The sequence below is a fragment of the Homarus americanus genome, unplaced genomic scaffold, assembly GCF_018991925.1.
Source record: "Homarus americanus isolate GMGI-L3 unplaced genomic scaffold, GMGI_Hamer_2.0 scaffold24922, whole genome shotgun sequence".
Taxonomy (NCBI): Eukaryota; Metazoa; Arthropoda; class Malacostraca; order Decapoda; family Nephropidae; genus Homarus; species Homarus americanus.
The window spans coordinates 3,682,902-3,694,031 of record NW_024722610.1 but is presented as its reverse complement, the minus strand read 5'-3'; the positions used below and the strand labels follow the sequence as shown (position 1 = coordinate 3,694,031).

The 11,130-nt window shown below is 40.4% G+C and overlaps 1 protein-coding gene across 2 annotated transcripts in view; it reads left to right on the top strand.

Annotated features, from left to right (window-relative positions):
- The first annotated feature begins 4,488 nt into the window (after nt 1–4,488).
- The window catches only part of LOC121862894 (YEATS domain-containing protein 4-like), a 25,042-nt gene continuing 18,400 nt past the window's right edge, over nt 4,489–11,130 (top strand). The window contains exons 1-2 of one of the 2 annotated variants that reach the window (XM_042361292.1): nt 4,489–4,527; nt 11,128–11,130. The exon at nt 11,128–11,130 is cut by the window's right edge and continues 215 nt beyond it. Coding sequence is in view for 1 of the 2 variants with exons in the window: in XM_042361291.1 (XP_042217225.1) it covers nt 4,585–4,597; nt 11,128–11,130 (16 nt within the window). In the remaining variant the exon portion in view is untranslated. Of the gene's footprint in view, nt 4,598–11,127 lie in introns of both variants that reach the window. The other variant, XM_042361291.1, reaches the window with a different exon arrangement.

Genomic DNA, 11,130 nt, shown 5'->3' with positions numbered 1-11,130 from the left:
TTTGTATATTTATCTTAACTCTTTGGATGTTGTTATAGTGTAAAAGAAATTCCCAAGAAAGGCTTCCATTCTCCTCCCAAAATTTTAAATCCTAATTTTTCTTATTTGGTTTTCACCTCATATAACTATGAAGTATATATATTATACAAAAAAAATCTTGTTAATTTACTTTTATCCTCTTTGCCAATGATCGGCTCGTTAACCGCTTGGGCAATCGGTCACGTCTCTGTTACACACTGTTGGCAAGTACTGGGCATGCATTGGCTCTTGGATGTATCTGAACCTGCTCCATTGTTAGTCAAGTTTGGTCTGTTTCATCTGTAATCAGACATATCTAATTTGACGCAAAACAATTGAGTTTTCTCTCTCAATTTCAAATCTCTGAACACGATATGAGGTATTAAGAAATATCAGTCTCTGAGGTACATGATTGAGAGAAAATGGAGGCCTCAGCCACCATGAAGTGGGGAGAGAATGCACTCATAAAAGTTTGTGAGGGTCCGTGTGTGTGTGCGTCAGTCCAGTCCCCACCTCTTTCTGGATGGCGAGTCTGTGTATAGCGATGTGACAACGCACACTGGCACACACACGGCAGAATTGTGTCTTTTATGTAATCAGGTTAGACAGGAGTATGTCAATCAGTTCTTATCCTGTCGTCCAGAAAGGGGTGGGGATGGGATTCACCCACACACACGGAAACCCCCACGAACTTTTATGAGTGACTACGTCTCAACTGGGGAGCTCAGTAAAGAAGTTATAGCTACACGTTTTATGGGTTATTGTGTGTAATATGAATCGTTTGATTTTACGTTAACATGTCCGACCGTGGTCAGTACAATGTGCACTTGATATTAGGAAATATTCTAAGTTCAATAGTAATTAGTAATTACATTTTAATGTACAAAAAACCCTGAGCTCAATACTGTATTAAAGAAAAAGTATTAGTATTTTCTGATGAAAAGGGGGGTCTGGACCCCTAGACCCCCAATGGATCCGCCCCTCTGTGGGTGGGGAAACATGGCGAGCACAGCAGCCTGTCCAGCTGGTTGGGGGGGGGGGGGTCTAAGCTACCCCAGAATATTTTTTGAAATCTCACCTATATCAAGGGCATTTTGGGCCATTATGAAGCCATATTTACTTGATATAAGGAGATATTCTGAGGTGAATAATACTGTACAAAAACGTCTGGGTACAATATTGCATTAAAGAAAAGTATTGGAATTTTCTGATGACAAGAGGGAGCCCGACCCATGAATAATGCAAGATAACGTCCTCCACTGGAGAACTAATAAATTCAGTATGTCCAGCCAATACAACCAAGTCGAAGCAGATATTATACTCATAAACTCACACGGCCAAAAGGCAGCTGAGGAACTGAAAATATTTGGTTACACGATCCATAAATCCAGTCTATCAGAGGAGCCAAATGACGGGGTGGCCATCGCCGTAAAAAGAGATGTCCACCACAGAATCAGACGACTTCACCTCTGAAACTCTCGCTGTTCAAATCAACTTGACCACAGGGCCAATCATAATAGCCACAACCTACCTCTCACCACGCAGGGACTACCTGCCTTACGGGGACTTCCACAGACTCCTATCATACCACCACCCAACCTACATCATTGGAGACATGAACGCCAGACATCCTCTACTAGATGGTAAGAGGACAACTAACAATGTTGGAAGAGGCCTCGCTGACTTCATAACAAACAAAAAAGCCCAGCTAATAGGCCCAGACTTCCCCACGTTCTACAGTAGGAACTCAGCCACTACTCCAGATATAGCAATAACAAACGGCAGATGCTTCCACAACTATCTCTGAACAAGGCCCTGTAACCTCCAGCGACCACCTACCTATAATCATGACCATCTCAGCAACACCAATAACTATACCAGCTCCACCACGGAGAATCGCCAAGCAGACCGACTGGGACTTATTCAACGAAAAAGCTACAGCCGAACTTGAGGTCAAGGGCATGACAATCCTGCAGACCATAGACAGTCAGTCGGTGAACATAATAGACGAAGAAATCAACACATGGTGTGAAGCCATAGGAACAGCCTACCAGGAGGCCACGCCTCTCAAACGCAACAGAACTCTCCCACACCCACAACAGACTCCAGAACTCATAGCCCTCACAAACCAGTTCCAACTGCTACAACAGAGAGCCGAGACCCATGGTTGGGACATCGTAAGCTACAATACATACAGAAGAATCCGGGAGGAAATAAAAACAAGATCTCTGGAACAAAGCAACCTTAAATGGGCCCAAATAGTTGAACAACTCTCACATACATACAACGATCCAGGAGAGCTCTGGCGTCGAGTTAAGAGACTGAAAGGTTGCAGCCATAACGAGTCATCATATATAACTGACCACACAGGAAGTAAAATATATGACGACCAAGACAAAGAACCCACATTCAGGGACATAAGGAGGAACATCTTCCGAATCACAAATGAAGAGAATAGGGGATTCGATGGTACCCACGAGGAGCTCGTCCTTGATGAACTCCGGGGCCAGACACACCGCACTCAGCCTAACCCTGAAATCATATGGGAGGATCTAAGAGCGGACAGCCCATTGTCCAAACCAATCACCTTGGAAGAACTCAACAGAGCCATCTCTAATACCAAAAATAAAGCCCCTTGTTATTCAGGCATCACCAAGGAGATCCTCAGCCACATAAACAACCCGGCCACGGAGAGACTGAGAACCACAATGAACGCTTGCCTGGCCTCGGGCTACTTCCCAACTAAATTCAAAGAGGCCATTATTACCCTAACACCAAAACAAGGAAAGAACCCCGCCGTCCCACTAAACTACAGACCGATCTCCCTCCTCGAAGTGCCTGGAAAAATCCTAGAAAAAATCATCAATAAACGTCTGAGAAATCACCTAGAAACAACAAACAGAGTCAACTGCAGACAATTCGGGTTCAGGAAAGGGAAGTCCACCACAACAGCGATAGCCCTGGCATGCGAAACCATAGCCAGAGCCGCGGCGAGTGGTAGACAATGTAATCCAACTCTCTGGGATGTAGCGAAGGCATTTGACAAAGTGTGGCACGACGGTCTTAAATATAAGATCCTCCAACTCGGACTTCCCACCAACATTGAAAAGTTGCTTTGCAACTTTCTTGACGGCAGAAATGCTAGACTGAGGGTAGGACAACACACAGGAGAGACCTTCCCACTCATGAGTGGAGTACCTCAGGGGAGCGTCCTCTCCCCCACCCTATATATTATCTACACAAGTGACACCCCGCCTCCCACTAGAATAGGTAACGAAGATATTATGTATGCAGACGACACCACTCAAATAACAACACATCAAGGAAAATCGCGAGCGTTACAGGCCGAAAACACCAAGCGGGAATTAGAAAGGGTAAATAACTACGAAAAATAATGGAAAATCCAAACCAGTCTCCTGAAATTCAGTGATACCCTTATGCAGAAGGAAAACCCATCCATTAGTAACCAATAATGCCCAGATAGAATACAAAAGCAGAGGCACCCCCCTGGGCCTACATATATCCACGACAGGTTACTCCCATCATGTCCACAGCAGGAAGGAAAAAGCAAGAAGAGAGCTGAGAAAACTATACCGCTTTAAAGCGCTTTCTGAGAAAATTAAACTCCGCCTGGTGACATCATTTATCACACCGATATTAACTTACCCAGCAATACCTCTTCATACTATGAGCATCACTCAAATATTAAAATTACAGGTGGTCCAAAATGAAGCCCTAAGATTCGTTACAGGTGAAAGATACCCCTTCACCAGAACCACAGCCGAGATACATATAGAGACCTGAGAAGGAAACCCATCAACCAGCAGCTGCACACCCTGGCCAGCAGAATTTGGCAAAAGATAGAACGATCAGAGCAAAAACTCCTTCAAAGACTCCCACCAGACAACAACAACCATGCATGGTTCCCAAAAAGCTACGAAATCTCAAAAGGTCCATTACCACCCCCGATCTACACGGCCAGGCAATAGACAACCTCCCTAGACCAGCATCCGCCAGTAGGGTCAGCGGAATATGAAATAAGGCCCTTAAAACACACATAAATGGGACAGGTTAGGCTGTCTAGTGCCTGTGCCGGCAGACAATAACTAACCCATGACAACCCAAACACACTATTAGCTTAGCTAGGCGGTCAGCCCGCCCTCTCTTACCTCCTCCTGAATTTCTTAAATTTCCAAACTATAACGTCCTTCCCCCCACCTCTAATCTTCCTTCATTCCTCCTTTCCCTACAAAAAAAAAACATGACCCCCCCCCCACCCCTCCATTCCCCCCTTATACCCGCCCCTGCACAGGCTTCTCATAGGGAAGTTTTGATAATGATAAAATTCATGTAGTCTTTATTGATATTTTCTCTGCATATATTTAGATGATTTTAAATATGATATATACAGCTAAAACAACAATGAGAATATAGGTTAATATTTTCCTATATTTACCATCCCTTAGTGTGTTTGTTTTGGTTTAAGTATAAAACATTTACTGTGTGTTAGTAAGTAAAGCTGCAGTTTATTACTCACCACCAGAGCTTGTGACTCCTCAACCAGAAATGATATCTACCAGTACATATTTACTCATACATATCAGCTTATTTTGGAATTAATGATACGATAAAATTTTCCCAAATTTATGTTAATCTGATAGCAGAAGAGAGGTGTCCAAATTTTCAGAGATGAGTATGAATAGTTTTACTTACAGATTGATATATAAGATTAGACCTGATGATATATTGGTAAATTTGCAGAAATGCACACAACTCTGTTCGAAAGTGAAAATTATGTTTTTCTAGTGTATTTATGTGTGTTCAGATCGGTTATGACCTTCATTTCCGTCGGAAATTGGCCTGTTTTTTTTTCGTTTTTTTTTTGTGGGGGCGTTTACTGACAAAAATTATGGCGAAGCTAATACAAAATACACCTAAAACACTAGAAAAACAAACCTGACCTAACCTAACCGACTCTCACCATATGATAGAATCACTTATTTCTTACCTTATGGGCCTGGTTCTCGTTCGTCGTTGGATTCTGAGATTAGTACAGGCTACTAACGCTGATTCTCACTTAACGGGAGGTATAGGCGAGCAGCTTCTTCCAAGAAGTGATGAAGTACAACACCCGATGTTATATAGTTTTTCTTTTTTTTCCCAAAAACTCGCAATCATCTCCATATAATTGAAGTGACACTCATCGCAGACTTCCATGGTCGGAAGTGAATTTGAATTTCAAAATATGAGGCTCAAAATAAAAACCGAATTTGATTGGGCCAAGAATACCCCAAATTAAACCACAAATCATTACTTGGCCGTGTGACGTGTACGGGAACGCATGCGCATGACGATTTATGAAGGGTAGGGTAGGTTATAATGGATGAAGATTAATAGAATCAAATAGAGAAAGACTTGGTAGGCGCTATCTCCGTTATTATATGTTTCCGACGGTCATGTAATATAAGAAAATTAGCTTGAAATTAGACGTCTTTTTCGAATATGATAAAAGATTTGGGGTAGGGATGTTGTGTAAACTACTATAAAATTACCTTAAATTTAGGTAAAAGTATCGTTTCGGTCATCCACCTATCTGGAAGTAGGTCAGAATCGTTCAAAACACATAAAAAACCATCGAAAAAACAATTTCAACCTAACCTATACCAACCTAACGTATCCTAAACCTCTTTTGGACAGTGGGAACTTAAAATCCTATAATTCACCGGATGACCAAAACGAGGTCTTTTGATATTAGACCCCGTACACCGTTCTATCTAACCTAACCTAATCAAGGGGACTTTGTACCCCTGGACCCCCCCTGATTAGGTTAGGTTTTTGACAATTTTTTATGTTTTTTTTTTACACATATTTCTAATACCCAAAGAAAGAACAGTGCACTACTATAAATTGACCCCGAAGTGATAATAATAGCCAAATGTTCTTGTCACTATAGTAAGTATGGATGAATGATCCGTGGACGAGTTATTTGTTTTGCTGTTTATTTTCTTACTTTATTTTAAAAAGTGAGTTCTGATATGATAATCATTTCTCGTGTGCAAATGCTTTGTTTGGTAGATAATTAGGCGCCTAGGTGCGCACTACTTTGTCTTCTCAGCGGTAATGCAGCAGTGACGTCTCATCCCAGGATGTAAACAGTCAATTATATTAATATATTTCAAAACACTCTGCTGTACGGGCCGCATCAACGCCGATGCTCAATGTGTGCTTATGAACCGGTCAGTATGGGCGGCTGCTTTCACGTCCACAAAAATGTAAAATTACTCAATATCACGGTAAGTTCTTTCTGTTTAATATATCGGGCGGGGGGTCCGGGTAGCAGTTTCCCCCCATCTAGGAAGCTAGGCTAGGTAGGGGTGTTTGTTTAGGTCAGTGAGGTCTTGTAACAATGCTTCTGCTGCTTTTTTTCCATATCAACTAAGGTTAGGTTCGGTTTAAAGTAGAAATAACCACTTTTTAGCACATTTTCACAAACTACTACAGTATCCACTTTAAAACACAGTGAAATTGTGGCATTTTTATAATCGTTATCTATGAAAAATTTGTCGCAGGTCAGTCGTCAATAATTACCAGTATTTTAAAAGAAGTGACATTTACTGAATTAGAACCTAATAGAACCTGACCTAACCAATCAAAGAAACCTACCTAACCTTACCTAACTTCATAGTTGGGGGGTTTCCACCCAGATCCCACCATATTAAACAGAGAGTACTTATTTTGATATCTGGTACCAATGAAAGGAACTTTTTTGAAGCGTCATGGTGCAATTGTATTTATATTTTTTTTTGGTGGACATAGGAGCACACTCGGACCGAGCAGGTCAGTTGTAAATAGACACACATGGTGACTGCAGATTTTTTTAGGCATATTTACAGTAAATAATTAATTTCTTCACGTTCAAAGCACGTAGAGACATCATTTTAGTGTCATATGATCAGTTTTTCACTATTTTACCCCACAGTGTCCCTCATCCTTCATGCTCTGCCCACTACAGGTGATTTATAATCTTGAGAAAAGTAAAAAAAAATTAAAATAGCACCTGTACTCATAATTAAAATAAAAAGTTGTTCCCTACTCTAAAATATTTACTATACTGTAGTGATAAGAACAACCGTGGAAAAAATTAATGAAATCAAACATCTCCCTCTGGTGATAGTGCTGTTCTCAGAAGTGACCATTTCCTGGAGTAATAGTACAGTATATGAAGAGGTTGGATTAAAACTGGCGACTTATCCTCAGCAGCATAATTTGTTTTGATGGATTCATTTCTTGGACAAATGCTTAGTTCGGTAGATAATTAGGCCCCTAGGCTTGCACTAGCGACACTTCTCGTCTTTTGCAGCGATAAAACGGTATGGCGGCCCTATCCACGCTTGCTGTTGTCTTCCACTTATTGTTTGCTTCAGTGTTATATCTGTCAAGTGGTTTCTCTCACATCCACAAAAAAAGTAAAATTACACCATATCAAAGTACAGCATGTTCTTTCTGTTTCATATGCTGGAGGGCATAGCCCCCTGGCTAGGAAGTTACCTAAGGTTAAGTGGGTTTTTTGGTTAGGTTGGTGCGGTCTTCAAACAACGCTTCAGCCGCTTGTGTTTCTTATCGGCAAAGGTTAGGTTTAATTTAGGGGGAGTATTTTATTTTATTTTTTTTTTTTTACATATTCCCCAAATTACAACAGTTTTCACTGCAAAACACAGTGAAATTGCAGCATTTTTAAATTAAATTTCTATGAAAACTCAGCAACAAGTATGTCATCATTAATTACCAAAGATTGCCCCTAAATAGCAATACAGTATTTAACTTTCATTGGTGAGAGAAATGTTTCTTTTACCTCAAAAGACTATGAATACAAAATAGAAGCTTCTAAAAATTCAATGTGTTGTTTTTCCTCTGATGTAAGCCCTTCTTTGACAGTTGCAATTACAGGTGTTACAAGAACCTCTCTTTGGTTGCATTAATTTAAACTAAACCATCATTGAACTGTTAGGTATGTCTGATTTTAGCAGAAACAAACCACTGAGCTAATTCTGGAATTGTATTGTGCTAGACTGGCACCCATAATGGGAATATATGGTAGGATTCTCAAAACAGATATGATTTTCATAATGCTCACAGGGCAATTCCAGAATCACTCTGGCCATAATGGGAATTCCTAAAATGGTGCATATTATAGGAATTCCTAAAATGATGCACATTATAGGAATTCCCCAAATGCCTTGGACAATTCTGGAATTGGCCAGATTCCAATAACATGCAGATCATATGAGGCATTTATTGTAAGGCGTATTTGATGCACGGAATAACTAAAGCGTTAGCTGTTCTGCATGCGCAGACGCTGCTTTTGAGTTGTGCGCATGACACTTTCAGAGGGAAACGCTAACACCTCGATGAGGCGTTAGCCTTGTCCCGCGTCCAAGCGGCCCAAATAGCTAACAACCAATCAGCGATTTCTCCCACTGAAAATACGTGGATCATGGCCGCTTATGGAGAATATCTTGATTAACCCTTTGGCCCCGGGTAACGTTCCAGAACGTCCGACTAGCGCGCTCCGGGTGACGTTCCAGAACGTCCGACTAGCGCGCTCGGGCGACGTTCCAGAACGTCCGACTAGCGCGCTCCGGGTGACATTCCAGAACGTGCATCTATTTTCCCACTTTTTTTGTTTTTTTTAATTACAGTATTATTTTTTTTAAGATTTTTTTATTTTCTCGATTTATCCCCCTTGAGGGGGGGGGGGTGGGTTACTGCCAGCAGCACCCTAACCCAGGGCTTAAGGGTTAATATTGAAGAGTTGGGGGCATGTAAGGCAATAAAAAACTGTGATATACAGTAATAATAAAAATAATTCTATACAGGTGCTCCCCGACTTATGGCGGGATTAGGGACCCAAATCCAGGTCGTAAGTCCGAATGGTCGTAAGTCCGACATAGATAAAAAAAATTCAAAAACAAATTCAAAAAATGTTTTGTTTTGTTTTTGTTTTGTTTTTCAAAAAAAAAATCTACAATGAAATACAGTACAGTAAAAGTAATAAATAATGAGGAATGGATACAGTGTGACTGAGCACTTACCTTTAATGTACAGTAGTCAGCTGAATGCACACAGGGCCCCCATAGTTTTCTAATGATACATGGAGACTACATTAACTGGAAACGTTTCGGTATAGAAAATGCGCACGTCATTTGGAAAAAAATAAATTTTTGGTCACGACTGCGGCGGTCGTATGTCCCGACGGTCGTAAGGTCAGAGCAGGTCGTAAGTACCGATGGACGTAAGTTGAGGCAGTTGTAAGTCGGGGACTACCTGTATACGGTAGTACATTGGATAGGACCTAAAACAAAGTGTATGGCGTGAAAGGGTTGCGCCTAGTTGAAACCAGTTTTGGGTGCTGTCCGATTTCATTAGCCATTAGTGACTTTGGTGTAGCAATATTAATAATTACTAAAATATCATTAAAACTTTAATATCATTACTCATAAGATACTTTAAATAAGGATGAACAAGTTGATTACAGTTCTGTAAGTTCAAAAATTAAGACTTAAACGAGCCTGAAATTCTTTGTATATCATGTCAAAATATGCGAACACCTAGCCGCGAGAGAAGAAACGTACTGCTGCTCTAGTCGTGTGGTTCAAGTCCAGGAGAAATTTCCTTTGCAACGAGCCAGATTTTCTTTTATTCTTATTTATTGTTAACTAATTGACTTTTTTCCCTTTTTTGTCTTTCTTTCCATAATTTTTAATATATTTTCTTCACTATTTCTTTCTGTACAATATTATGCCTAAATAACAGTTCTCCAAATTTTACTGTTTTTTGAAGACTGTGTTGTACAACAATTATTCCAAAGACGCGGTACAATGTCGTATTTTTTAATGACAGTCTGGGAAAGCTAACACGTTAGCTATTACATGCATCTTAAAACGCCTTACAATAAATGCCTATACAGTAAGTCAGTAAGTCCATGCTTAATGTCGTCCCGCTTAACATTGTTTCGGTACTACATCGCTAAACTTTAGAGACCAAAAATTTTTTTAACGTCCCGGTGATCCGATACTATACGTCGTTTTGCGTCGTCACGGACTACTTTCTACAGCGCATCACCCTCTCTCGTCTGGCCCCGCTACTCTCTCTCGGCTTGGCGCAGAGTCTCAGTGACTCACCAACCTCCTCCTCTCTTGCCCTCCTCCGCTCCCACCTTCCTCCTCCACTCCCGCCATACTCCTCCCCTCCCGCCATCCGCCTTCTCTGCTTCACTACCCACCACACACTCGCTCTATCACCTCTGCCCATCGGTGAGTACCTATATACAAACTTAGTATTCCCTATTTTCTATAGAAATAGCAATGATTTTTTGTACATGTAATGTATTTTATGGGGCAAAGGGAGGCTCAGGAACATAATTCCCACATTTTATCTATTTCTTATGGGAAAAATTGATCCGATTAAGGTTGTTTCGTATAAAGTCGTATTTTTAGGAACGTAACCCCGATGTTAAGTGAGTACTTACTGTAGTATAATAGTAGCTAGTACAATACTGTACTTAAGTTTTCGTGTTCTCGGCAGTTTGTTTTTACTAAAATGAAGCACAGTTCGTTGATGGTTTATTTTCATTTACAGGAGTTAGGGAACAGCTCCTAAAGCACACACATTTGCTGGAACTTTGGAAGAAGCAAAACACTGAATTTTATGTCAACCTAGACTAATAACCTCATATAATGGTGACCTTACTATTTCTTTATAATGAACCAGTAGAATAATTTCAGGTCAGGTTGTGTTTGATTTGATTTAATGTACCGTACTGTACTATATAGTATCTCAGGGATGAAAGGAAGTAAACCTAACTCTCTTGCTGCAATATAAAGGATGTCTTTGTTGTATTAATTTGCAAGTTACTTAATGAGGAAGATTTCGAATTTGTTGTTTACATGTAACCATTTTAAATACCTGCATAAAAATAATCATACATGAATATTGTTTGGATCACTCAATGAATATTGTCACGTAATCAACTGTTAAAGCGTTCCTGTTATGTCAGTAAGCTTCTGTTTTGGTTCTACAGGACAAAATTTTCATTAATTAATTTTGCAGATG